At 31.9% G+C, this 14,711-nt stretch overlaps 1 protein-coding gene across 11 annotated transcripts in view; it reads left to right on the forward strand.

Moving 5' to 3' along the window:
- KCNT2 (potassium sodium-activated channel subfamily T member 2) overlaps positions 1 to 13,642 on the forward strand; it is a 440,948-nt gene extending 427,306 nt beyond the window's left edge. For 8 of the 11 annotated variants that reach the window (XM_058430744.1, XM_058430740.1, XM_058430743.1 and 5 more), the window contains 2 exons: positions 3,379 to 3,463; positions 11,107 to 13,584. In XM_058430744.1, coding sequence (XP_058286727.1) covers positions 3,379 to 3,463; positions 11,107 to 11,218 — 197 coding nt within the window. In that variant the 3' untranslated portion in view covers positions 11,219 to 13,584. Of the gene's footprint in view, positions 1 to 3,378; positions 3,464 to 10,722; positions 10,916 to 11,106 lie in introns of all 11 variants that reach the window. The other 3 variants (XM_058430741.1, XM_058430747.1, XR_009210825.1) reach the window with 2 other exon arrangements.
- Positions 13,643 to 14,711: the final 1,069 nt, after the last annotated feature.

The raw sequence follows: 14,711 nt of genomic DNA on the forward strand, positions 1-14,711 counted from the left end.
ATGCTAGTTAATATAGCAAAATAAGTTTCTTTGTAAATACTAGTAGCAATCTTTAAGTTTTTCTCCATATAATTTATTTTAAAGTTTATAATATTCAAAAATATTATTTTCAGTTTTTATGAGTAATTTTATTAAAATAATTATGTCACTGATGAAACTACTTTTAATGAAAATAATTTAAACTACATAATTTTTTTTATTTTGCTAATGTCATATTTTGGTTATCAGGAACACAGTAAATATATTCACTGCAAATTCCTTCATATATATTTTTATTTGGTAAGAAATAGATTCTGTTGTTCATGAAGCTAATTTACCAAATAAAATTTATTTCATTCAGTAAATATGGTAGTCTTGGTTCAGAGCCATATTTTAATTAATTCGTATCTTTGCCATAGTCAATGATAATTGATAGGATCTTGAAGATCCCACAAATTTGTCACATTTTCACCTCCAGAATGAAAGACTATCTAGAAAATAACCATAGAGAATGACCGATGGAGACAAAATATTCCAGGATTATGGCTAATAAAAACTATTGTTGAATGTAGTTTTGATGTGTGACTGCAATAGGCTTTTAGAAAATCTCACTTCTTAATTTTTTTTTTTATTATTATTATACTGTAAGTTCTCAGGTACATGTACACAACGTGCAGGTTTGTTACATATGTATGCATGTGCCGTGTTGGTTTGCTGCGCCCATTAACTTGTCATTTACATTAGGTATTTCTCCAAATGCTTCTTAAACACAAAGTCACAAAAAAGAGGGGCAACTGTAGGCCTTCTCCACAAAGCAGCATGGCAGAGAACAAGCAGGCAAAATGTACCTTATAGGAAGGCACACATGAAAGAAAAAGAGAATAGCTTTGAAGTCAGCAAATTCTTTTAACCTAATTCTAAAAGATAAGTCATTCCTCCTCCCTTAGGAAAAGTCAGTGAGGGGTGAGGAAAGAAACCAAGAGAGATTATTTCTGACTGTGATGTTTTCTATGTCTTGATAAGCTATGTATAATAATTGAATTGAAAGCATTAACAAAATGCTTGCTCCAATTCTGTGGTTTGTGGGAAAATAAATATCTTCAGTAGGATAAATAATACAGGCTACTTAAGCAGAAAAAAAATATTGGCACAAAAATCATATCTCCCACTGGAAATTTCTCAATTATCTACACAATTTTTACATTTTTAACAGGCAAACCAGGTCACCGATAGAATTTGGCTTGATTCTAGAATCAAAAATATAATATCCTGTTAATAATCAAGGATAAAGTCTAGGTGTTGATATTGACTGAGAAGTTATCTGTTAAATTGTTTTTTCCTGTATCACAGTTCAATAATGTCGTTGTTTATAAAAGAAACGGAGTTATATATGGTCAAATAAGATGTAGATTTTCTAGTCCACCTCTTACTTTTTAGATTATTACAATTTAGTCCCCACAATGCACTATCAATCTGTACGTTTGCACAACAGTTGTAGAAATTTAAACAAGGGGGCATTTCTCAAAAAGCACATGTGAATCAAAATTTCTTTTCATATGGAGAAATAATCCTAGTAATCTCCTGCCAGTAAAATATGTTTTGAGTTGTAATTATACCTTATTTGTAGTAAGCATCAATATATATTCATTGGAATTTTAATCTCCAGACAGTTAACTTAGCCATCTAACACTAGATATGACCACCAGATTTAGCAAATAAAAATACAGGATTCCCAGTGGAACTTAAATTTCTGATAAACAACAAAAATATTTTAGTATAAGTATATCACATGCAATATTTGGGATACATTTACTCTAAAAAACATTAGTTGTATGATCAAGCCATTGTACTCCAGCCTGAGTGACAGAGTGAGATTCCAACAACAGCAACAATAATGGTAGTTTTTTATCTAAAATTCAGATTTCATGGGCATTCTCTATTTTTCCTGGCAACCCTAACACTATGGCATGATACAATTCCTTGTATCATCCCATAGATGTGGAACTGAATATACTAATTTATTTGATTATGAATTTGGTGAGCTATTGATTATAATAATTTTACTGGCAAACTTATAGTGGGTTTAATTATTTTGTGATTTATCTGCCTTGCAAGATAAGGATTTGTGTTTTTACACTTTAAAAATGGGGCACATCTCCATATCAACTTGAAATACCATAGCTGAAAATAGTGTCTTTCATATGAAAGTGACAGGTTTCTCATTAGAGGAACACAGTAGTCAACATTATTTTATGAAAGTAATTTATATTCCAGTGCAGCAAATGGTTTATCAGGGTCAGCTATGTTGGCCTTAAAATATCTTGATTTTAGTTTAAAGCAGTTATTGAGTATGCACTAAATACTATAGGTATTGGTATGAAACCAATTCTTAGATTGGTATGAAACTTATTCTTAGACTTTGGGTCAAACTGAAAAATTTAGTTCTTTCTTCAAGAGCCATTCTTGTCTGCAGCTGCAGTGGCTGGAATACTATAACTCAAGAACAGGATTTTTGAGAGAATTCTCATAGATTGAAAACTTTACCCATGGGAGGAATTATGTTTATTGAAGTATACATCCACATAACTTTATATTTACATCTTATGGTAATCTTGAAATCTAAAAAATTGAGACCACGAAGCTATTTGCCTTTTATTTTTTCAATGTCCTATGTAATGCAGGGTCAACATTTCAACTTGCAGCCTGAGGATGTTTTCAGAGTGAATTAATAAAATTAAAAGGGTTCAGCTTTTCATTTTAAATATATACACATACATATATTGCTTTAGGAAGAACAAATGATTCAGGAGTACACTTCCCTTAAAATTCATGGTTAAATTCTGTTCTAGAGGATTCTTTGCATTCTGCAGAAGCATTAGGATGAGTTACGTGAGATGTGTCATGTAGCGAAGCCAAACACGTATTTAGGGTCTTCAAGCTTTTTAGACATATTTCTATCATGTTTTCTAAACATAATGTAATTATATTATTTTCCCTATAATTTCCTGTGTGGATATTCTTTTCTAGGATTGTTATCTATAACCATAATTATTTTTTGTAATTGATAAAGCATAATAATCAAGTAAAAGTCTTATCCAGTCATTTATTAAAGAAAAATACTTTTTCAGTGTAATAAAGGGTAAACTATAACTGTGATTATTCTGAACAGAATTAGATATTTTATTTTTATCATCTAATGGAACAAAACATAAGTACCTGTCAGATATTTTCAATGATAGTAATTTGAAAATAGCCAAACTTACGTGCACAATCATGCTGTGGACAAACTATACCAAGTTCTTGTGGACAGTTATATGGTTTGAATATAAGATGTTCACTAGTAATTCCTGGAATTTTCTGTAAGTAGCATAACAAACTTGGCATTTATTTATCTTCTAGATGAAATGAATGATCATCAAAGTACCCTCTCTTACATCCTGATTAACCCATCTCCAGATACCAGAATAGAGCTGAATGATGTTGTGTAAGTTGATCTCATATCTCACATAAGACATGTATTTTTAGAAAACTACTATTTATTTTTGCACTTTTATTTAGGCCATAATTGCCTCTTATTTTTCTTATAAGTGCTTAAATAGCCTATACCTAATTTTATAAATAAACAAATGCATTTGATGTGTTGTGTGTAATATAAAAAAATATGATTGTTTAAAAGGAGTATAAAATAAAGAAAAAGCAGCATGAATTCTGTATTCTGTGAGCAAAAAAAGTTTTTGGAAAAAATTAGGGAAAACATGGAAGAATAAAAGAGCAACTCAACAGAAAACGTGAAATATCCCACACTGTCTAGTTCTAAATACCTTCAAGTTCCCAAAAGCCAAAGTACGATTGGTCAAACACTTAATAGAAAAAGGTCTATGGGACTAATTTTATTTCTCGAAAAATAATTATTGAACATGTACAGTTGTAGCACTCACCTAAAGATGTGAGATAGAAAGACTAAGGCATTTTCTCTGACTTCAAAGTCCTTACACTCTAATTAACAAAGCTATAATTTACATGTGAAAAATTTAATAGCAATACATAATAGGACTTTGTCACTAATAAACTAAGCATCAGTTCAGTGACATAGACAGTGCTTTTCTGAATTAATAGAGGGAGACATTATTGAGTAGTTGGAGAAATTATAAATAATGTAAGACTTAAACTAGACTCTGAAGGGTAGATAGAATTTGTGATGGTGGAGAAGAGAGGACATTCCAGAACAGAAAGAATGGCTTGGAACATGCACTATACAAGAATTGCATAAAGTGTTTCATTGGCAATTTGACTGGAGTAGAAATTTTGTATAGTTAGCATTTCTGTTGTAAGGTAAATGTAATACTGGAAAAATAAATTATATTTGCCTCTGGAAAGGTCTTAGGTGACAAAATGAATTTAAAGTTGGCTTTACAGATGATGGACAGCACTTAGACATATATGAGCAAGCATGTAACAAGACTTTAGAAAAGGCACTTTGACAGTTGTTGGTGTAAGCCTAGGAAAGAAATTCCTTACAAGAATCTTCCCTTGAGATACACCACCTGTTCTGGGGTAGATCAAGTGATGTTTACCCAGGGTAACTAACTATAGATTGTATTACTGACATAAAACAAATGTCAGAGACCCACATGTTTTGTTGGACATTAGATCCATAGGATGTGTTTGTGTCTGTAATCCAGAAAGCAAGAGATAAGATCAGAGACTAGCAGGACTGAGAACATTTTGTGATGCCGAGCATAATACGGATCCATGCAAGAGGTTTAGAACTACATGTAATAATATGCAAAAATTTAGAAGACTCTTTGATATGTTGTCAGTTTTGTGGAAGATTTTGACTGGAGTGGAAAGGGTATGATTTTTTTTAAAAGAGTTCTGCAGAAAACAATAGAATTGATTGATAGGATGGGTTAGGGTTGGGGTGAGCATGAATGTAGGGAAAACAGTTAAAAAGCAGGTGTTAGGGAAACAACCATCTGTCATAGCATCAAGATAAAGCATTGTAAAGGCAAGCCCCTGTGTAAATAGATTTATGAAGGCAGAAAATGAGACTTGATTATTGATTTGGGAATTGAAAAAGAAGTTTAACACAGCTTTAGGGTTTCAAACTGTGTGATTACAAAAATAAAAATAAAAATGTTGTTTCATCAAAACAAGTCAGAATGGGGAGACAGTTTTCCAGGCAGGAAAGAGGGGTTGTTGGGTAGTAAAAAAAAAAAAAAGAGATGATATGTGGGTCCATGTATATATGTATTTTTAATAAATGTTGACTTTCTAATTAGTTAAGTTTATTGATATATAATAGTTGTGCATTTTATGAGGTACATGTGATATTTTGATACATGCATAAAATATGTAATGATCAATCAGGGTAATTGGGATAGCCATTACCCCAAACATTTATAATTTATTTGTGTTAGGAATATCCAATGTTCTTTTCCAGCTATTTTGAAATATACAATGAAGTCTTGTTAAGCATAGTTGCCCTACTGTGCTTTGAAGCACTGGAATTTATTTCTTCTGTGTAACTGTATTTTGGTTACTAATAAACCAGTCTCTCTCCATCTTGCCCTCCTCATCACCCTTCCCAGCCTCTGGTAACATTCTACCTACTATCTCCATGAGATCAATTATTTTAGCTCACACATTTGAATGAAAACATGATATTTGTTTTTCTGTGGCTTATTTCTCTTAACACTGACTATGTTGTTTTTCTGTGGCTTATTTCATTTAACACTGACTATGTTGCTGCACATGACAGAATTTCATCTTTTTTATGGATGAATGGTATTCTACTTTGCATATATACCACAAATTTTCTTCATCCATCCATTCAAATATGTTATTTAAAGTATAAAGAGGAAATGTCTAGAAAGCATTTAGATACATAGTATTGGAACTTTGAAGATAAGCTAGTTTTCTATAGAAAAAAATATTTTTTATCTTCCAGCTGAAAAAGGCTAAATAGGGAATGTTTTTTCCAAAAATATAAATACAGAACAAAAAGTAGAAGAATTAGTGTTGTACTATTGATGAGTGTTTTGTTTTAGGGCAGAAACAGGAAGCATTTCAAAAACCTATTAAGAAAATAAAACAGCAGGAGTAAATCTGACCCCAAAGAAGTGTGAAGAGATTCCTAAAATGCACCTAAGATAGAACTATCAAGTATAATATTGCTTTATTTTGCTATCTGATAATACTGGTTAGAATACAGTAGCATTGGGGAAACAGATGAATAACAATTTAAGCTAGTAGAATTCTTAAGTCACTGTCAAAAATTGTATCTGATGGTGATGCTGAATTTATAAAGGACTTCAATTAGAGGAAAACATCTTATTTATGATGCACTTGGATTTTAATTACTCATCCTGGACCCTTCACATAGTATATTATGATAATAAAGTAAAGCTGTTCTTTTTTCATGGCATCCACATTTATACATGTCTTTTTTCTTTTAAGTCCATAAGTATAGATAATTTTTATTAAATATCTAATCTACCCATATTAATTCCAGCCTTCTTATACCTTTTTTCAAATAAATATATTTGTCTTAATTATATAGAATTTTAAAAATTATGCTTTCCTTATTTGTATTTTATAATAAATTATATTTCTTAAGCTTAATACAATCATTTCCCATAATTATTTTTGACAGAATGTTCAAAGAAAATGTTGTCAACCTTTTGAGACTAAGAACATGTCATTTTGTCAAATATTTATGTTCATAATTTCAAATAATGTTTAATCTTTTTACTTATGAATAAAATATGTGTGTCACAATGTACACAGGTAGACATATTTTTAGAGAATTTTCTGCCTTTTAGATACTCTTATTTTTTATTAGTTTTAAGCTAAAATATCAACTTGACTGCTATTTAAAAAATAAAAAAGCTTTTCTTACACCATTGCAGTGATCTGTGTTTGTGGCATTGAGATAATTAAATTTCAGTGGAACCAGAGCAATGATAAATTATCATTTCAAAGATGCCTACCATGACATGTAATATATAAAAACACAGTTTAAGAAATTTGCTTTATTGGACTCATAGGTTTTGTAGTGATAATAATAGGAAAAGGAACTTTTGCCACTACATCAATGAATGTAGAGGATAATGGATTATACTGGTATCTTTTATGTTTTTCCAAAAATTCACTTTCAGAAGTTCGTTTTAAATGAAGAAGCAACGTTAATTTGATGCAAACAATAATAAATCACTAGATGATATGGTATTAAAAAGTGTAATGTGCACTATTAGTTTTCTTCATCAATCCACAATGCTATTGATATTTAAAGTAACTATAAAGCAGTGTGCATAAATGACAAAATCCAGTTAATAGGTCCAAGAACACTAGTCTCAACTTTCATTTGGTCAAAGAAAATAGACTCAGTGTTTTTGATTGCCTTTTCTCATTTTCATTAAGGAGTATATTTTATTAAATTTTCCCTTCAGTCTTTAAGACAAAAGTGCAAACTTTATTAGCGTTCTCACTTTTTAATTAGTTTTCCTGTTTATTTTATATACTGCCTCTTAAAAATATTATAGAAGTATGAAATACTTCTTTCATTTGGACTTGGAACATGACTTTCTTAGAATGCTGTGTTGCATATATTTATTTTCCTTCTCTCCTTTTCAAACCCTGAGTGGCTTCCTACTGCCTTTAAAACACAAATTGAAACTACTTATTCTGAAACTTAAGGTCATTCGTTACCTGTTTCCTACCTTTGTTTCTGACTTTACCTACCATGATTTACCAGTTTTCTAAAGTCAAATCATTTCTAAGCACATCAGAAACATCCATCCTCTGTGGTCTCCGTTGACAACATTTGGGATCACCTCCTGTTCCTTCCTCCTAAATCTTCTCTGAAGCATGGTGAGGCAAGTTCAACCCAACCCCTCAATAAAGTAGTTCCTAATTCTCTCTGTTGTTCTTTTTCACGTTGTATGATGGTTGCAATTTCTTTTTTTTTCTTCCATTGTATCTGCTTCATAAATCATACTTTAATCTTCTGCCAGACAGGGGTCATGTTTTGTGATTTTGTTTTAATTCTAAGGTGTTAGCACAGTTTCCTACAGGTGCTCAAGAAGCAGTCACTAAAGATATTCAGGCATATCTCAGAGATTTTGCAGGATTGGTTCCAGACTACCACAATAGAGTGAATATTGCAATCAAACCAGTCACTTGAAGTTTTTGGTTTCCCAGTGCATACAAAATTTATGTTTGCATTATACTTTAGTCTACTAAGTGTGCAAAAGCAAAGCATTATGCCTAAAAATTTACTTAATTAAAAAACAGTTTATTGCTAAAAAAAAAAAATGCTAGCAGTCATCTGAGCCTTTAGGGAGTTATAATCTTTTTTTGCTGGTAGAGAGTCTTGCCTCAATGTTGATGGCTGCTGACAGATTGGGGTAGTGGTTGCTGAAGGTTGGAGTGGTGTGACAATTTCTTAAAATCAGACAACAATGAAGTAGTATGCTGCATTGATTGACTCCTTCTTTCATGCAAGATTTATCTGTAGCATGTAATACCCTTTGATAGCATTTTACCCAAAGTGGAACCTCTTTCGAAACTGGAGTCAATCCTTTCAAACCCTGGTGCTACTTTGTCAACTCAGTTTATGTAATAATATAAATTCTTTGCAGTCATTTCGACAATGTTCATAGCATCTTCACCAGGAGTAGATTTCATCTCAAGAAACCAATTTATTTGATCATAAATAAGAAGCAACTCCTCATTCATTCAAGTTTTGGTCAGAGATTGCAGCAATTGAGTCACATCTTTGGGCTCCGCTTCTAATTCTAGTTATCTTGCTATTTCTACCACAACTGCAGTTACTTCCTCCATTGAAGTTTTGAACCCCTCAAAGTCATCGATAAGGGTTGGAGTCAACTTCATCCAAACTTCTGTTAATGTTGATATTTCTACCTCATCCCATGAATCATGAACATTGAAATTACTCTTTGATCCATGAGCTGCAGAATAGATGTTGTGTTGGCAAGAATGATACAATACTAATCTCATTGTACATCTCCATCAGAGCTCTTGGGTGACCAGGTGCCTTATCAAGGGGCAGTGATATTTTGAAGTCTTTTTTTTAAGCATTAAGTCTCAACAATGGTCCTAACATTTTCAGTAAACTATGCTTTAAACAGATGTGCTGCCAGTCAGGCTTTGTTTTTCCATTTCTAGAGCACAGGCAGGGCAGATTTAGCAGAATTCTTAAGTGTCCTAGGATTTCCAGAATGGTAAATGAGCATTGGCTTCAACTGAAAGTCACCAAATGCATTATCCCCTACCAAGAGAGTCAGCTTGTCACTGAAGCTTTGAAACTAGGCTTTGTCTTCTCCTCTCTAGCTATTAAAGTACTAGATGGCACCTTTTTCCAATAGAAGGCTGTCTTCCAAATTGAAAATCTGTTGTTTAATTTAGCCACCTTCATCAATTATCTTATTAATAGTTTGATTTTTTGGATAACCTGCTGTAGCTTCTCCATTAGCACTGTCTGCTTCACCTTGCACGTTTATGTTATGGAGGAGACTTATTTCCTTAAACTTCATGAGCTAACCTCTGCTAGCTTCCTCTTCCATAGCTTCTTCACTTCCTTCACCTTTCAGAGAATTGAAAAGAGGTAGAGCATTGCTCTGGATTTGGCTTTGGATTAAGGGAATGTTGTAGCTGGTTTGATCTTTTTTCCAGACCACTCATACTTTTGCCATCTCAGCAATAAGGCTGTTTCCCTTTCTTATCAGTTGTGTATTCACTGGAGTAGCACTTTTAATTCCTTTAGGAACTTTTCCTTTGCATTCACAACTTGGCTAACTGGCACAAAAGACCTAACTCCCAACTTATGTAAGCTTTTGATGTGCCTTCCTCACTAAGCATAGTCATTTCTAGCTTTTGATTTAAAGTGCGAGACATAAGATTGTTCCTTTCACTGGAACAATTACAAGTCATTTTTGGGTTATTAACAGATCTAACTTTAATATTTTTGTGTCTTGGGGAATACAGATGGTGGAGAAGAGGGAGAAAAGTCGAGGGAATAGCCAGTTGGTGGAGTGATCAGAACACACATATTTTATTGGTTAAAATTGCCCTCTTATATGGGTGCGGATAGTGGTATCCCAAAACAATTACAATAGAACATCAAAGATTACTCATCACAGATCACTATAACAGATATAATGACAACGGAAAAAGTTCAAGTTACCAAATCTGACACAAAGACCCTAAGTGAGCACATGCTGGAAAAAACGTCTCCAGTGGACTTGCTTGATTCAGGGTTGCCACAAACCTTCCATTTATAAATAATTCAATATCGGCAAAGTGCAATCAAGTCAAAAGCAGTAAAAAAGGTATGCCTGTACATCATTTGACAGTCTGAAGTAAGACAACTCTCTGCAAACAAATTCTCACGTTAATGAAATGTTTGAGTTTGGCAGATAAACATTTTTCTATTTACTAGCAGAATTAATTAAGAATTATTCTCTATACTTTAGTATTATCACTTACTATACCATAACCTGAATTTTAGATAAATAATTTTCCAGCTAATTTAAATATTATGCATTATATTCACTATAACATTTGTTAAACTGTTGATTTTATAAATTCATAAAATATTTAAATTGTAAAGACTATAGAAATTGCTTACATCAATCTCCTAATTTTTTAAGTGATAAAAATTAGACAAAGAACAGTTAAGTAATGGAAGAATGATGGCTAAAATGTAGGTCTCCTTCATAGAAAAATGGCCAAAGTAAGGGTAATAAATCAACAGCATACTAAATCATAAAACTTTGATGAGACGAAGGTGCTGAAATTGATTATAATTGAAAAGTAATGGTGACTGACAGCCAACATGCACAGGGAAAGAGAGTAAGAAGAAGAAAAATAATAGTGCTTGATTCATCAGCATTCATCATCATAATCTTCTCAGGTATGAAAATGATAATATTAACCATGCCAAATTGTAAAGGCCAACTAAACATTCTACCACCAATGTTGTATACAGACAGTTTAGATAATCTGAAAACTGAACAAATAAAGTAGAAATATGAAGTGTCAGTGTGAATTAATGTTGCCTGTATTTACTATTGCAAAGTTATTTATTTTGTTTTCTTTTATTAGATACTTAATTCGACCAGATCCACTGGCCTACCTTCCAAACAGTGAGCCCAGTCGAAGAAACAGCATCTGCAATGTCACTGGTCAAGATTCTCGGGAGGAAACTCAACTTTGATAAAAATAAAATGAGAAACTTTTTTCCTACAAGGACCTTGCTTGAAACCACAAAAGTTTTGCTGGCACGAAAGAAGCTAGATGGAAATATATGTAATTCTCTCATATTTAAAAATGTAATCTCTTCTCTTAGAAGTATAGATCATTTTGAAACTTAATGTACTACTTACTGGTACTCTCCCTGTTAATATTTGAAGGACATCAATGAAATAAATTTGAAAAGCTATTATTAAAATACAAAAATTTAAATCTGACATTTAATTGTTTTATAATAATCCAAACTCTATGAAAGCAATTTTAAAAATTATTAAGGTTTCATGAAGTTGACAAAATCTAACTATATTTGGTGCATCACAATGGACACAGAATGCTGCTGCTCCTCTTAAAAATTAAATGTGTCATATTCTTTAAACTTACTGTTTTACAAAATTGAGCTCATCGTAAATGTCTAGTCTTCTCTACATACAGATTAACCAACAAACTTGTGTGGCTGACTTTTGTGTAAAAATCATAGTTTGCTTTAGAATACAAATCTTTAAGTCATTTTAACTTTTTTTCTCTGCCTTACGATATACAAATATTTATCTTAGAATTTGAGATGTTCATAGCATGTTTTATTACACTGAAGAAACTAAAACATAAATGAAAAGAAACACTAGGTTCCTGCACTTTTTGGTAACTTTATGTCTAGCAAATATTTTATGCCAAGAAAAGCATACTATAAAGCAAATATCTATTATTCTCCTAAACGAATGCCTAGCATAGAGAAAATACTTAATACACATTTGTTGACTTAAATTTAATTCAAGGATTGAAAAATTAACTGGATATCTTGAAATACACAGTAATAATTGTCCTTAGACTCTTGAGCTTTACCATTTTTCATATATCTATATAGTAAATTTCATTAGAAAAATTCTTTTAAAATTGACAGAAGATAATTTATACCTCTTATGGACTCTGAAGACACTTCAAATCATTAAAAGTCCTTATGTCTTTGGTAATGAAACAATAACACTCAGTGAAGGGTGTATTAAAAATTTTGACTTAATTTTGAAATCATATATATGAACTATAACATGAGAGAAAAGCATAAAACAAAAATAGGTAGTTCTTGGCTTTTAACATTAATGCAAATCATGCAGAATTTGAGTTATAAATTTAAATATAAATTGACCATTAATGATATCTAGTTTTTCATTTTTTACCTGTATTGCATTTCCCCCCTAGAGAAACAGATCAAAAAAGCACAAGGGTATGCGTACATAGTTTACCAGGTAGTGGAAGTGTGTTAAAATGTTCCTATAAAAGAAACATTGGTAAATTTAAATATATACTATTCTAATTTTGTATTTTTTAATTTTTGAATTTGACATTGAGTTTAATTCAGCAACAACAAAAAAACATAAAACTAGAAAGGGACATTTTTTTCCTTTCTTTTCATAATGAAGCAGATCAACTTAAAGGATAATAAAATTTTTAAAGAAAAGATATTCTAATGTACTCTCAATAGTTCTACAGAAATAAAACTAAAGTGCAATGTGAAATCAAAGACTATAGTCATTGTATAATTTGGCTTGGAGACTATGAAATGTTCTCTTTTCTTTTTGGTATTTTACATTATTCACATTTTAGAATAACAAGAACACCAAGAATTACCCCTAAAACAGAGACCCTGTATTTAATCTACTTTGATCAGAGAAGTAGAATTTATAACAGGTTACCTAAAATTGGGAGCATGCCTTAAAACTTAAAGATTGTATGCATATATGTGTATATGTTATAAACGTGAAATATATTTGACACACACATTCACATATAAATTGTTAAAAACTGAAGGCAGAATGGAACTAATATACATAACAGAGAAAACAATAAATTTAATGAACTTGTTTTATATTTGCATATCAAGAGTCAAGTATGATGTTTCTTTAAGTTGACTTTTTTTACTTCATTATTTTTAGGAATAAATGTAAGATTTTACAAATCTTTTATTTCCCCACAAGACCTGAAGTTTGGTATTTTTGCATTATGACAGTTGTTGAGACTAGGATTTTAAGCTAGGATATGATTATATTTCCTATATAACTAAAAATTTTGTTTCATAAATTTTAAAATAATTATTTTTGACTATGAACATTAGTCCAAATTTAATATTTGACACAGTTCATACCAGCTTGCTACAATAATGATAATTTATTAGTCTTTCTGTTATTTAAAGAATAAAAACATGCTTATAAAAGACTTTTAATGAACTGTTGCCTTTTTAAAATAATTATACTTGCACATGAAAATAAAATATAAAGTCAATAATAGTCCTTGTAGCCCAATGGGAATTGATTCTGTTTATTGTCTGTACCATTTTGCTACCAGTTACATTGAACTGCTTTAAAATAAATAATAAAATTATTTCTAATGATGAAAACTCTTGATTTTTTTTTTGCCAAAACTTCAGTTGCTTAGATAAATTATGTGTTGGAACTATAAAAATCATTTTTCATTTTTATATTTGAAACCCAAAATAGCTATGGAGGTTATCTCATTGGAAAATATAGTGATAAACAAACTTCTGTTGAATCATGTCTTAACATAATAGATTCTGAATAGTTGCACCATGTCAGAAAAGGAGAAGTGAGGAGGGAAGGAGAGTTGAGATGGGAGGAAATGAACAATAGGAAGAAAGGAAGCAAGAAGAAAACAGAAGGTAAGAAAAAAAATAAACCTCAGTGAAGATTTCAGAAGAGAAAAGTATTTTACGACACGGAATCATTCACAATACACTAATTTAAGAGTCAGAAAAGCACTGGTTAGAGATAAGAAAAAATAGTTTTTAACGCAAAGATGGAATTCCAGTTCCAGGCAAACAGAATACACCCATTTCTCCCTACTCCTCCTGCTAAACACAGCTAAACCCCCTAGATATTATATGTAAAACAAACCTAAGAAGGTTCTGAACAGTGGAAAGAAGAAGGAAGACAGATTAGGGAATTGGGACTCGAAGAAAGACATGGTGGTGAATTCTGTGGGATTTTTCTTGGCTTCCTATATATCCTGATCTTGATATTGAGAAACATCAATGAGCACAGATGAAACAGTTCCAAGAAAAGCCTGCTGTCTCCTTCCAAAGGACCGGCTCCTGTGGCAGATGCGGCTTCTGCAGCACCAGACTGCTGACAGTTTAGTATGGATGGCTTCTCCTGAGATGGGCTCCACACCTGGTGGCCTGAAGCTTCCCTCAGCACCCTGTTAAATGATTTTCTAGTGGCGTGCTTCCAGTGAGATGCTTTCCCATAAAAAGGTTCCTCTGGCACCTTAGAGGGTGGAATTCCAGCAAGTTCTGCCAGCGCAGCACCATAGTGACTTCTCTGCTGTTCTGTGAGCCACAGCTGTGCTATCTTGATTTCCAGTGCAGTCCTGGAATCTCTTCCTGGAGCATTTTATCTTGGCCTTGAAAATAATGCATGCTCCTTACATCTGCTATTGCTATATTATTT

The sequence above is a fragment of the Hylobates moloch genome, unplaced genomic scaffold (assembly GCF_009828535.3).
Source record: "Hylobates moloch isolate HMO894 unplaced genomic scaffold, HMol_V3 SCAFFOLD_18, whole genome shotgun sequence".
In the NCBI taxonomy this organism is placed as follows: domain Eukaryota; kingdom Metazoa; phylum Chordata; class Mammalia; order Primates; family Hylobatidae; genus Hylobates; species Hylobates moloch.